We start from the raw sequence: 15396 nt of genomic DNA, 5'->3' as shown, positions 1-15396 counted from the left end.
TTTTTAAAATGTATGAGAATAAAAATTATTGAATATCGATACAAATACGACGAGTTTCAAAAAACTCAAGAAATTCTAAATACTGTTTTCATTTTCTTCATATATTTGTTTACGTACTAATATTACACTAATCATATTTCTCCAATGACGATATAATAGGTATTATCTTTGCCTTTGCATTCTTAATTAGAAAGACTCGTTCCTTGTTATCCTGTTACACGACTCTCATTTCACAACTTTGCGACTGAGACGAGAACGTGATATATCACGTTTTAGCGATCAAGAACTACAGACATAGAATAAGACCGAAATCACAGTCACACTATATTTTGTTGTTATTCACAGGTCGTGATTATTATTTTCTAATCACAGGGTAGTGATATTTAGCCCGCCACTATACTTGACTGATAACAGAAACGGCAACACTGGAACATGTTCCCTTTTTATACCCAATGTATTGCACAGTTCATCATGAAGTTTGACTGTGAACCGTAGTCTAAATGGTCTTACACGAACGATAACGGGCATGAGCATCACTAATATAACTAAACTGAGTATCAAAAAATAAGAAGCAAGAGTGACAGGAGCATTTGGATTCTCCACAAGATCTGTGAAGTAGAAGTGTTTTGGATTTGAAGGAACCTTTGGAGCATGCTAAGAAACAGCAAACTCAATATGAAGTAGTGTATGATGCTTCATATACTCGGTTTGCAGATCTCAGCCCCAATTGTCGAGTAAATTTAGTAATAATTATTTTGTGCTACGTTGGTTAAATTTTACCAACTGGCAGTGGCTGGAAATTATACAACCAACCATACGTGCTCATAGAATTTATATATCCCCATTTTTGACAATTTCCGTATTTAAATTTTTTATTTATATGCCTCTCATGTAAACAGTTTAAGCATATTTTACGACCCTTTGCCTCATCTGTTCTTTGCTTTACAGATAAATTAGGAAATGAAACTTCAAAGTAAAAATTATGCATATGCAGTGAATTGACTGACTATACATAATGTATTTAGAATACATAAAAATAATTCACAGATCCTTAGCATATTACACGGAATAAAATTTAATAATAATAGTTAACTAATAATAATATTAGTTAACAAATAATTTTGGATTTTCCAATTATAGGATAAAAATTTAATTTTGCCAAAATGACAGTTATAATTTTGGCGAGAGTGTTTCTGACAGTGTAAGTTTTGGCGAGAGCGCAAGTTTCGATTGTTCGCCACTAGAATAATTGTATTACTGATTGCATCTCTCTCTTCAATCCTGACCACCTGGAGAGAGTGTAGTGGTCATCGTGATGTCCGTCTCCAAAGATCTCTGTCTCTGGTCATTTCTTTTTACTCAGGAATAGGTCTTTTCCATATTCCTGTAATTTGATCAATCCATCTTGTTGGAGATCTTCCTTGCGATCTTCGGCCTTCTACCTTTCCTTGGATAGTCCTTTCATGTTTTTTATGTCTGTTCTCATAAATTTCCAAAGTATTTTAATTGTTGGAGATAGACTTTGCTGAATAGCCGTTTGCAGACATTTAGCTCATTTAAAATTGAAATATTTGTCCTGGGATTGGTCCACCGAATTCGTAATATTCTTGTCCAAAAGAACATTTTACAGATGTCTATCTTCCTTCTTTTCGCTTGTCGTAGGGTTCAAGATTCACATACGTATGTCAGTATCGCAAATATTCAGCAATTGATCAACTTTATTTTTTACGACTTTTGCTAGATCACATTTACGTTTTATTTCTTACTGTGTGTAGTGACCCTGTGTTTGTGATCAATGACGACAGATATAAATATGAGCTCACAAACTCAAACCGGTTAATCCTGACTGTTTGTGGATGATTTTTATGTAGTCTATCCACTAACATGATCTTTGTCATTGATATGTTTAACTGCAGACCAAATATGTAAGTTTCGTTTTACACCAGTCGTATGAGACTGAGATTCGTTTGAGAGTGTGTCAAGCACTTTAACTGTTCCAATAGTGTGTTCGTATTCGTATAGTTCAATTATAAGCGGACTTAAGTGCTGTGGTACGCAAACTTCTATTGGTATGGTATCTGCCGTAAGCATCGAGCAAAAAGACAGAAGAGGGAATGTAAAGGTAGTGGGGGCAAACATATTGTTAGACAGGAAGTGCTATTTTGAGAGGCCACATAAACAAGGAAAGAGAGTCACTTTCCTTGTTTAAGAAATCAAATTTAGTTGGGTTATGTTATTGTTTGTCCCAACTGCCACATGAAAGCTTAGTTATATTGGAAGTTTTTTAACAATTGTGTCACATTTTAGACTATTATCGTTATTATTTAATTAAAACTTTCTCGTCTAAGACTCTTTCTGAAAAATATTTTATAGCTACCTACTTTAAATTTGGCTCCTTTGTATTCCCGGATATGTCCTCCATATTAAGAGGCCACTTTTATAAATTTTGGTCTCCTTTTCAAAACGATTAGATTCCCTCTTTTGTCTTCCTGCTCGATGGCCATGAATGTTGCCATTTGACCCTTTGCATTTTATTGCGTAATACCTAGGAAATGGTATTTCTGTAAGCACTCTCTAAATGAGACAAATTTAAGCAACAAACAAATACTATATTTTATAGTATTTTTAATTATTTTTCACTAAATAATTTTATTTTAAACAATTTTCTTACATCATAAATTTAATATTTCAGTTGCAACATCGTAATTAATTCATTTTTAAATTTTGACGTTACTCTCTAGAAATAACAGAAATGTAGGTAAATGCTTGCAATATTATTAATAGTATCTCAGATTACTTGCAGCAACAGAATGCCGTAATTATTACTATAAATTACTTTAATCTCAGTTAAAAAATAATTCTAAATTGCTATAAAAATCAGATAGAAACAAATTACATCTAAAAGATTTTCTTAAAATCACTTAAATGATTGCACCTGTTTATTATGCCACCGTAATACATTAAGTTTCTCAATAACGTTTCTCAAATTTGTAAAATGAATGTTATCATTCGCCAAAATTTACACTGTCAATAACGCTCTCACCAAAATTTTAACTGTCATTTTTGTAAAATTACTAAAATTTATTGTGTACCATACATTGGAAGTCGTAATTAGAATAATTAGAGGGTGTTCTAATTCTAAATACTACCAAAACGGTTTTTCATCGTGATCTAGTTCCACATTTATACCCTGAATTCAGTCCCAACTGTCTAGTAAATTTTGTGATATGTTGGTCAAATTTTGACTTTGACTGGAAGCTACTATCCAACCATGTACACGTGCTCATAGTTATTAATTGTAACTTTAAAGTAAAAATAAAACTGAATCTATTAAAATAATACAACCGAGCTTTAAATGCAATTTTTGAAATTTTCTAGTCGTTTATATAAGTGGAAAGTTGCTTTTAATCGCCCTTATTTTAACATGTGGTATGGATTGGCACTATACTAACATACTTTCTTTTCGATATGATTCAAGTGAGCACAAACTCTTTCTAACATGACTTTCTGTATTATATAAGTTAAAAAATCAACAGGAAAGTCACTGCGTGGTGCTAACATGTATCTAGGTGCTGCAGGTGGAAGCTTGAGGTTACACGAGTGCTGTTTCCATCCGGCCATTGGCATGGAGTGCAGTGGGACGCCGAAGCTAAGCGAGCGAGCGAAGCGAGCTGTACCTTTCACCGTAGACGAACTCAACGAAGCGTTGAGTGCTCTAAAGACACGAAAGGCTCCGGGACTCGATGGAGTACCACCAGAAGCGGAAAACGCATTGGCAGTATGGACTCGACGTGGCTTTAGAATCATATGAACGCACTGCTTGAAACTCAGCGATTTTCGGCAAATTGGAAGATCTCGAGGCTTGTGCTACTCCCAAAGGGGAAGACAAGTATCGACCTATTTGCCTTTTGTCGTGCATAGGTGAATTATAGGAGAGGCTTCTAAGAGGGCCAATAGACACAGTGATTTAAGAGTCAGGCGGGCTGTCACCCAGGCAGTACGATTTCAGAAATAACACGAGCACGGTGGATGCGCTAATGGAAGACTTCCGGAAGTTGCTCGGAGTGGGGGTTAAGCAGAGGTGGGCAATCCTACTGTGGTTTGAGTCCGGAATGCTTTCAACACACTAAAATGGAAAGAGATAATGAATTCCTTACAAGAGATAAGGTGTCCGACGCACTTAATGAATTTGGTCTTCAACTATCTGTCAGAGGAAAATTGTGGTAGAAAAAGGAGTGGTGGTTGACGGGACGGCTGGAGTGCCGCAGGGGTCGGTCCTAGGACCCACGCTGTGGAACTTGGCATATGACAGGGTTGTGAGATAACAATATGGAGAGGGTGTAACCCCTTTCGCATTTGCGGACGACCTCGCTATGCTGGTAGTGGCAAGGAACAGGGAGGACCTTATCTTTGGTGAACAACGTACACGCGACCAAGTCGAGGAATGCATGAGCTATAACTGGCTGCGGATAAGACCGAGGCTATAGTTCTCAAGGGACCAAGGAAAAGGGACGGGATACCATTCGAATGTGCAGGAGAGTAGGAGGGCCCTTCATTCTGTTGTCTTCAATCGATCATCCTCTATGCTCCTCCTGTCTAGAGTACTGCAGTTTTAACAAAGGCGTACAGAAAGCAGCTCACCCGAGTAGATAGGAAGAGTCTATTAAGAGTGACATGTGCATACAGAACAGTCTCTGTCGTGAGCTATTACCGGGTGGTTCCGATGCACGCGCTAGTGAAGGACAGGGGAAGAATATACGGGAGCAGAAATGAAGACATAGCAATAGAACGTTTAAAAAAATAAGAAAGGGAGAGATCCATATAGGTGAGGCAAGAGGAATGGGACGAGATGAGAAGGGTGACGCAGTGGACGAAGTCACTGATTCTTATCTGAGAAGATGGATGGACTGCGGTTACCGGTGTTCGCATTACTTCCTTACGCAGATGCTCACAGGACATGGTTGCTTTAGGGCATACCTTTACAGATTTGAAAAGGCAGAAAATGACAAATGCCTGTACTGTGAAATATCGGACACTGTTGTACACACTCTCGATATGCGATAGAGGAGCCTGCTTGAGAGAGAGCTAGGAAGTAGGGTGCAATCGGTCACTGAACTGGTGGAGGAGATGCTTAGGTCGTCAGATCGCTGGAGAGCAGTTCAGAGATATGTGAGGAGAACGTTGGAGAGAAAGACGACCCGAAGGGAGGCAGGGTGCCAGGAACAAGCAAGAAGATAAGGCAGAATGAGAAGGGGCGAGATTGAACATGAACAGGGAGAGAAGAATTCAGTCGTAGTGAGAAAATGCTAGAATGCGCGAGAATTGTGCGTGAATGAGAGATCGGGTGTATGTTTCGAACATTTGGACCACCCCCCTCATAAAAGACGAAAAAAAAAAGGTGCTGCAGGTAGTCATTACCGGTCAATCAGACGCACTTAGAAAATTGGAATTTTACCGAAAAAAAAAATCTTGAAATGAAATTACCACAATTTTAGTTGAAATTGCGTTTATTTTGACGTTTCGATACTAAATAATATTAAAATACCACAAGAAAATAGTTTCCGAACAATACAATGACTTTCACTTTAGGAGATCTAAATTAACTAATATACTATTTATCTACACTACACAATAGTTGGTGTCAATGCACTTTTTAAATCTGTTCGTCAGCTGTTACTCCCTCATTGTTCAAAAAGGAGTGTCTTGAACGTCACAGCCTGCTGCTAACTTATTTTTAGACTGCCTCGTAGCAAGAAGTAAAAAACAAAACAAGGTGTAGTATATTTTAAATATTTTTATTTAATACTGTTTCAACATATACAGTGCACGAGTTTAAAACTGTATAAAACTAAAGCTTTATGTAAATACAAAAGGCATATAATATAATTGATATACCGGGTACTTCCCCAGGAGTGGTCTAAATCCGTCTTTGAACAAACTCTGTGCGAAAAAAACGAGACAGTTCTGTTCAAACCGGATTTAGTTTAGGACACGTTTTTAATAAATAAAAAAATATACAAAAATAATTACAGAAAGGAAAAATCCTTAATGATTGTTACAACTCATTGGTAATAAGTAAATTTTCAAGGTTATAGCTCAGATCGATAAGAATTAACACGTCTTTTACGTTTACCTATACAGGCAGTAATAAAGAATAAATTAAAAAGTGAATAATACACTTCGTTCCCTCAAAATAAAAAATCCTCTTTTTATCAGGAGTATGTCCCTGCCAACAAAGATATTTTAACAAATGGAAAAATTGAGAGATGTGACGAATTATTTAAAAATTCTGCCTATTCACCAGACTTGATACACCGTGGTATTTATAGGTTCCCAAATTTTTGTTTGAATAACGATTTGGATCAAGTTTTCGAGAAACAATTGGACAAATATACTGAAGCAAAGATGGACATTCTTAAAAAATCATTTTTTAAATAAAAAAACGAATTTCTTTATTATTCGGTAGATTAGTTGTCATTTTAACTGCGTACCTAATACCAAGTATTCTACTAAAGGTGTTCCATATTTTTGAATCATCGATAATTGTGTAAACTCTGCATTTAGACTTAATTTTTTAAATTTCAATGAGAAAATTTAGATGAGTCTACATTCCAAAGTGTATTTGTTGTGGAAGGCAGCAATAGGAAGGTTCCTTTTAGCAAACAAAGTCAACAAAGTGATTTCAATTACAAAATCAAAACAAAAGTAATACAAAAATATCTTAGGCTATTAGGCCATCAGAACCGTCTTAGTTTATTAGGAAATCGTTGTAATACAGTCGTTTTCATTAAGAAAAATTGATCAGTCTTTCTTAAAAAAAAAATAAGTAAACAGTATTTTAAAAAACTATGAAACATGACAGTGAAAAATAAAAGTAACTCTTCCTTCCTCCAACATATTTTTTTTGAACCCTAACACACAGATTAATAAATTTTTAGGTTTTTTCACTGAAACTGAAATTTATATTACTTCAGCTATCAGTTCCATTTTGTGTTTTGTTTGCATGTCATTATCTTTGCTCATGGTTCACAAATCTTTAATCATATACTTTATATTCCCCCTCTCTTTTTGAGGTTTTCATCGAATGCTGGTGGTATTTATGTTATCACACATTTTTTATAATGTTTAATGCTTTGTCAAGTAGTCTAAGATCCGAATCTAGGTCGACATTCACCCATCTGTTTACCGAATGAAACATTTTTTTTACCAAATTTTATATACATAGACAAATACGTTTTGCTTGTATTGCCTATCAAAATATGTTCATAGCTTTCCTTAATTTGAGCAACTGAAATTGGAGAACAACATCTCAAAACAGGAAAGTTCTTAGAGCTGTGGTTGACAGCCTAAATGTTTTACATATTCTGTTAGTTATTCTAGACCATCGATCATGAAAATTAGAGATATTAAATAACTAAAAGGCTTCAAAGAATTTAAAAAGAACTTTTCGAGATTTGAAAGAGTTGCGAAGATGTAAAAAGCATGAAGAAAAGGAAGTACAGAAACGCTTTGGCTTTGAAAATTGTAAGTTACGCCCATTTCGAAAATGGTTTTGACAATTATTTTTCATTTCTATGATTTGACAATGACAACTATAAAAATATCTGTCAATTAGCAAAATAAATGACGATTTACAACAAAATACAGTTGTCAATTGTCAAAATGCAATTGGCAACTGCCAAAATACAGTTTCTAACTGTCAATATAAGCAGTAGTTTGAACGATATTGACATGTTAACGTTTGAGAAATTATAAAGAAAGGAAATAAAAAAAATTATTTTACAAAAATCTTTAAATAAATACATTAGGTAATTTATCTATACGACCAGAGCTACAACCATTCGACCTTAGCAACTAATTGTGATAAATACAAAAATATTCATTTAACTGAGATCCTACTGAACATATATAGGGTATCTGGATTTGTCAATAATTTGTAACACTACTCGACGTATGTTAAATATTTGCAACGAAACTTTATATTGCCCTAAAAATATTACTTATCAATTTATTAGAGAACTTTTCAATATTGGTATTGTTACGTCTCGAAACTTACCCGATGATCTCATATTTCTCGTTAGCCAACAGGTAAATATTGTCAATTTGTTACTCTTAACTCCAAAATTATTTATTCAACCCACATTAGCCAATGGTTTATATCTCTTAGATGTACTCATACCTAAATTAGAAGAATCTATATAATACAATATTTTTATGTACGACATTTCAGTTAACTTTTTCTGAGAATAGTACTACACGTAAGGAAAATAACTGGTGTCAAATAATATCAATATCTAATAATGTTAATATTATTTTAAATACACTAATATGTTGACAGTTGACAAATGTATTTCGACAGTTAATTATATATCTTAACAGTTGGCAAGTGAGTTAAAGTTTGACAGTTAGGACACTACTGGCATATATATAAATAATGTGTTTTAAAAGTTAGAAAATGTATTATGGCACTTGTCAATTATATTTTTGACAATTAAAAACTAGTTCAACAACTGATTAATATATTTTAAAAGTTGTATAAATAGGCAATTACCTGAATTTTTATTATTATTATCGATTTTGACAATTAATAACTATATTTAAACGCTGATAACTATTTTCAGTGTCAGCCATATTTTGGCAGAAAAATACTGACATGTGTCAACTATATTTTGATAACAGCTTCCGAATTTAATTTTTTTTCCCTGTGTGTGGTACTATTCAATAGTAATATTTACAAATTACAAAATCATACAAGGAATGTAACAGAATACTACAGAAAAATTGATAAGAACTCTAACTGAATAATTTCTAAATCTATTCAGTTATAAAAAAACTTTCTTTTTGCCATACTAGGCAAATAGTCCGTTTAAATTTCACAGAAATGTTTTCATATTGTAAAATAAATGCAATGTCTAGGTCAGATAATGAACTATTTAATATACTTTTGCAACTAGAAATTCAGAGAGAATCTAAAGACAACAAAGCTTGTGAAAGAGGACACTATCAGAGAAATATATAAAGATCTAGATAAGAAGTATCTGTAAAGACGGGAGAGAGCCTTACTACGTACCTGTAAATATTTTTATCTCGAATACATACTTATATTATATTTGAGAAATATAAGACCATCAGCCTTTTACTACACCACTGTTAAAAACCACTACAAAAAACACCCTAACCAACGCCGTTCAAACGATTTACAAAATACTTATTACTTATTATTAAACACTAAGCTATCACAAAAGTCAAACGTATCAATCAAAAAATTATTACACATCGTTGAAGTCTAACGTAGGCCGAACGAAATATACAAATAATATTGATATACAGGATGTTTCAAAAACTAAAAAAACTTTTTTGAATACATAATAAAGAAGTATGTACTGCAGTTTTCGTTATAGGGGAACATTTGGTAGGTGCATTTGTTTTCAGCTTTATACGGGTTTGCTTTGATAACGTCCTAGATACGTGTAAAATTATTTTAATATTTAATGACTATTTTGACAATTGACAACTGTATTTTGACACTTGACAACTTCCTTTTGACAGTCGGAAATTATAATACAGTATTTAAACAGTTGGCAATTGTATTTTAACAGTAATACTGTCATTTGTTAATTGTTTTGTAATTATATTTTGACAAATAACAGCTTTATATTCAAAATAAGGGAATATTTTCCCGCAATGTACAAAATACAGTTAATAATGTTAAAATAAGATTGCTACTTGTCAAATATATTTTGACAGAAGAGCCTAAACGTGTAAAATATATTGATATTTTTTTACAAAGTATATTCCGTATGTTCTGAAAACAGCTTAGTCATAGCTGGGATCTTAAAAATATGATAACAGGGATAGATGTGAGCTAAACTATGCTTGCGCTTTATTTTAAAAGCGTCGTGGCAAGATAAAATTTGATTTTTATTGTTTAAGCAAAAATTTAGCAATTGATTAATTCTTATCTGTGAAAAGTTTTTTAATCCACCGATGAAGAGTTAAAAATGAGAAAGTATGTATGTCGATAATACTTTTCAAGTAGTTTTTAGATAAAATTTGAAATATCCTGTATAGCAAAAAAAAACGAAACAGCGTGATGAGTCATGTAGTCGAACATAAGTCTGAAAAAAATCTATTGTATAAATTAAACTCTATTAAAAATTATTTCTTTGATATAGTTAAGACTAGGTGAGTGTTGTTATATGTTAGCATTGTTCATTTTATTTTTAAAGTCCAGGTTATAACCTGCAACAAAAGATAAAATATAATTAATAAAAATATTTAATACGAATGATTCATAAACAATTGGGTATTAGTTGCAGATTCCATATATAAATTAGAATTTTTATATTTACAACGTTAAAATGTACGCCATTTTAAAAACATTCAAACGTAACACATAAATAGGAAATTCGCTTACATGACATATAATCCAGTCTAGAAATGATTACATATTTACTGGTATAGAATCTTGAGGTAATAATACACATTCATTATGAATCCACAGTGTACATTACATAAAATTACATAAGGAAAAAGCTTATTCTGTTGATTTGAATACCCATTCTGCAACAAAATACATAAAAAACCTGATAACTTACCATTGTATTGACTAGTTGGCTGTGAATTTAATCCCTTCTACCTTTTACAAAGGTGTTTCTTTACGCCAATGGAAACTATTGGTTTTCGAGGCGGGATTCGCTCCCGACGTCGATTTGCGCAGGTTCGCCGCAGCACTGTCAAGTCCGTTTTTCACGTTGGCAACGAGCCGCAATGCCGGATTCGTCACTATTCCGTTTCTCTTAGGTTTCTGATTGCTATAAATAAGAAAATACAATGTAATGTTACGAGTAAGAAACGGAAAAGGATATTTGCTCTATACATATTTAAAAGAATTCGTTTAAAATTCATCGGTATTGAAGTTTCACCTAACTAAAACTTTTTACGTCCACAAGGTATTTTATAAATACACTTATTTGTTCTAAATTGTCATTATGAATGCGGCAGATTTCTGAGGTGAAAATAGAAACGTCAAATACTACGTCTTCGATACTTTCCAATACAATGGAAATTTGCTTAAGTTACTCTGATTCCGAAACCTGGTAAGCCAGCAAGGCAAGCAAATTCATATCGCCCTATAAGCCTACTCCCAACAATGTCGAAAGTATTAGAAAGGCTACTATTACATAAAATCGAGCAAGTTGTTCCCATAAACGAAATTATACCACAACACTAATTCGGATTTAGACGTGAACAATCAACAATGCCACAGAATAGTAAATATAATTAAAACAACTCTCGAAGAGAAAAGTTTTGCTCTGGAGTGTTTCTCGATATACAACAGGCATTTGATAGAATATGGCATAAAGGTCTCCTCTACAAACTGAAATTACACCTGACAGACCAACTATATACTAAAATCGTATCTTACTGACCGTTACTTCCAGGTGAAAATTGAAGACAGCTACTCAAATTACCACATAATACAATCTGGCGGACCTCAAGGTAGCCATTTTGGGCCCATTTCAGTATCTGATATTCGATAGCAGACGTTCTAACCATCAATGATACCTTCTTAGCTACTTTTGCCGATGACACGGGAATCTTGGCAGTGGATATCGACCCCAATGTAGCATCACAAAAAGTACAAAATCATTTAGACCAATTACAAAACTGGCTTAAGCGATGGAAGATCAGTGTTAATGCTAGCAAATCGGTACAAATTACTTTTACAACAAGAAAATCTATATGTCCACAAGTTTATATTAATAATACTTCCATTGCTATAAAACCAGTTGTCAAATACTTGTGATTGCATCTGGATGAAAAACTTTCATGGACAATGCACATTAACACTAAACGGAAACAACTAGATCTTAAACTAAAAAATATGAACTGGCTATTTAACAAAAGGTCTCAGTTATCCCTTGTAAATAAACTGCTTCTGTACAAAGCTATACTTATACCAGTTTGAGCATATGGAATAGAACTATGGGGATGTAGTAAACCTTCAAATACGAAGATACTTCAAACATTCCAATCCAAAATACTCCGTATGATAAGTAAAGCTCTATGGTATGTATCTAACCAAACACTTCACAATGATCTGGACATCCCATTACTTAAGGACATAATAAAGAATCACTCAACGAACTGATAAATAAATTATTCACCCAACCATTTCCCGAAAGAAGATTGAAGAAAGTATGGCCAGAAGACCTACCGCAATAATACTTAGAAAACCGTCACTGGACGGTACCTAACTCACGTTAATTTACTGACAGACTACTTACTTATTACTCTGTGTATAGAGTAGATTGTAAACATGCAATGTAACGATAAAAAATTACTAACACGTTCAGCCCCGCCGTTATATTTTTTTTTTCTTGTCTAGTGGTCAGTGGTCATTTGTAAATAAGACAGGAGTCGTGGATTCCTTTCTGCATTTATAATTAATTTTCAAAAAACATTGACAATCGAATTATCACAAAAAATTGTTGAGGCATCATCAAATTAATCACATACAAACAATGACCACCACTTATTTAGATATTAGTTTATTGTTGTCTGTATATATCCATTTTTAACAGCCATGAATACAGTTTTCTTGAAGTTTATTATTTTTTACAATTTTATTTTATTGACTATTTTTTTCTGCTTTATATAAGTAAGCATGCTAATATTAATAGATTAGTTTGAGTAATGATTTGATACATTTTAACGAATTTGAGTCCTTTATAAATCACTCCAATGACGGGCCGATAATGAGCAACGAGACCTTCGTATTGTTCTTGTATTAAGACCAGTTTATTACCACCTGAAATCACTTTTTTGACCTTTACAACATATAATTTATATTGCTACGTGGTCTGCAGTCCATGATATGGTGTCCGTACTAAAAAACTGAAGTGAACCAGTAGAGTGATTCCTCACTGTCCCAAAAGTACGGTTTAGTGAGGCATCAAATTGATGCCAGTCGGGGCTGAGCGTGTTAAGTTTCTTAAGAGTCTGACCCCAGACCTGTTAGTCGTAAGATATTATGATTATTTGAAGCTGCTGGCAATATTATTTTAGTTGTGTGTGAAAGGCCACCAATCTTGGATTATTTCAGTGTGGCGAGACCTTTAGGTGCGACCGGTTCAAAGATTTTATTACTTAGGTAAGTGGGGTCTCCTAAGGATCCTGATTGGGATTCAATACCTTGAATTGTGATGATGAATCTGATTGTGAAATCGAGTACGAGAGTGATCAAAAGCCAAATGGCGACTTTCAAGACATTATCTTGGAGACTACGTCTGAAGAGGATCCTTTATAAATTAGCAGCAAAAAAGAATCTGATGCAGAACTTGTGAGCACAGAATTGAAAGATTGTTTAGTAGGTCCAAAATACACCGCGACATCAGTTATTGAGTGGGAAAGTCGACCCATTGCAACAAGCAGTAACAGACGAAGAAGACATATTTTAACTGCACGTGCCGAATTCACGCATTATGGCGAAAATGCTAGTTATATGATACATCTTTTAGATTTTTTAATTACAACGAATATAAACGATATTATTTGTATTCATATTAATGAAGAAGCTTCTATAAATGATGAAAAATGAAGCAAAGAACATCCAGAGAACCGAAAAAAAAACGAGTAAAACAATTGACAATGATGAACTATATTGTTTTATGGGAATATGTTTAAAAGCAGGCGCACTTAGAGGCAGAAAAAAAAGTAAATGCACTTGGTCTTCTGATACTTCTATTCGACGCTTCTTTTTTTACCGCTGCTATCTCAAGAAACAGATTTAAAGAACCATCAGTGTATAATCAATTTGATGATAAAATAAGATGTTTGTAAAAACCAGGACAAACTTGCTGTAATAAGGGAAGTATGGGATATACTTGGTCGTCCATAAAGTAAAGAACGATTGCCCCGATCTCCCACCGCCTCGATTTCGTGAGCGCCAGTTACCTCTATAATGTGCATCAGTGTGAGCCAAGTCTCGTTACTATGTGGTCATGCCTCTTTGTTCTGTAACATTTTGAAATGGTGACGCTCATTAAAAATCCCAAATAGGAAAGAATGGAGATTAGGAACCTCAAGACGTCGGCACACCTATTAACGCAATATATATGTACAAAAATTTTGATTACCTTGATTTGGAATTCTGAGTATCCTGTGCAGTTTCTGACTTCTTATCTTTGCTAAAAGGCGACCCACTGGTGTTGCCCAGGATGATTCTCATGTGAGTATCACGGGCAAAATGAGTGTCGGGAGCTTTCGCAAAATTATTGTGCCTAAGAACTGGTTGATAGATATTCATAGCGCCTAAAAAGGAATCTGGAACACACCAAAATGAGGAATTATGGTCTATTATTATAAAAAATCATAAAATATTTCCTAAATTACCCACTAGAGATGTATGGCTAATAAAACGAGTACCCAGAGGTTGTCATATATATGTAGATATTCCCTAAATTACTGAACTTCAAGCTATTTCCTGATAAGTTACTACCTCTCTAGATAACTTATGAATCAGTATCTAAATACTTCTTTAATCTTCTATAGTTATCTTTTATATCATTGGCGCGACACTAGAAAATTGCTATATCATTCTTGAGTACTTTCTTCTACTTATCTCCAAGGTTGATACTTTCTAAAACATATATACGCCTCTAACAATTTTGTAAATCAGTCATCCGTGTCTAGGTGATTTGTAAATAAATAGTTTTCCTTTAGGTACTTCCTAAATCGTTACTATTTTTCCATTCCTACTATTCCATACTATTCCATCAATCAGCTTTACCTCTCTAAATTAGCTGTCTTCAGGTACCCACACAAATCCCTAATTCTTATATTTGGAATACTTTCATTATTATATTGAATATCAATTAGAGTTACTTACCAAACACGTTAGGGGGGTCGTTCACTGGACTTAAGGGAGGTGATGCGTATATAGGGCTTTGTGGTTCGCTTTGGAGAGGCGACAACAACTTACTTAGGGGTCTCGTTTTGCCGCCTCTCGTACACTGCTGAAGTTGTTGCGTGAACGACATGGGCTGCAATAAATAAAACAGTAGATACTTAAGTAACAACATTTTAAATAAATTAACACAAGGATTTTGTCATAATATATTGTTTTAGGGGTTTATAGGCCATCGTCTGGAATGGATTATTTAGAATTAAAAAGGTAATGGTCGGTACCTTCTTTTGCTCACTGATGAGTTAGTTATAATCGTTGCAATATCACCTTTGATAATGTAGGTCGCAGTTGCATATTATAAACTCGAAAATAATGTATTCAAAATACCGGCTGCTACAGCCTAGACTTACTAAGAAGAAATGAGTAAGAAATAGGAGGGGAATTGAAGATTTAAAAAAAAAATGATGTAATGAGTACAAAATAAT

General features: G+C 33.9%; 1 protein-coding gene across 2 annotated transcripts in view; it reads right to left on the bottom strand.

The window, feature by feature from the left end:
- Positions 1 to 5779: 5779 nt before the first annotated feature.
- Positions 5780 to 15396, bottom strand: part of LOC140436609 (uncharacterized) — a 97733-nt gene continuing 88116 nt past the window's right edge. For both annotated transcript variants that reach the window (XM_072525573.1, XM_072525574.1), the window contains exons 13-16: positions 14894 to 15047; positions 14142 to 14328; positions 10599 to 10814; positions 5780 to 10242 (exon numbers count right to left, since the gene is read on the bottom strand). In XM_072525573.1, the coding sequence (XP_072381674.1) occupies positions 10643 to 10814; positions 14142 to 14328; positions 14894 to 15047 (513 nt within the window). In that variant the 3' untranslated portion in view covers positions 5780 to 10242; positions 10599 to 10642. The remainder of the gene's footprint in view (positions 10243 to 10598; positions 10815 to 14141; positions 14329 to 14893; positions 15048 to 15396) is intronic.

The sequence above is a fragment of the Diabrotica undecimpunctata genome, chromosome 3 (genome assembly GCF_040954645.1).
Source record: "Diabrotica undecimpunctata isolate CICGRU chromosome 3, icDiaUnde3, whole genome shotgun sequence".
Classification (NCBI taxonomy): Eukaryota; Metazoa; Arthropoda; class Insecta; order Coleoptera; family Chrysomelidae; genus Diabrotica; species Diabrotica undecimpunctata.
This window is presented reverse-complemented; position numbering and strand designations above follow the sequence as displayed.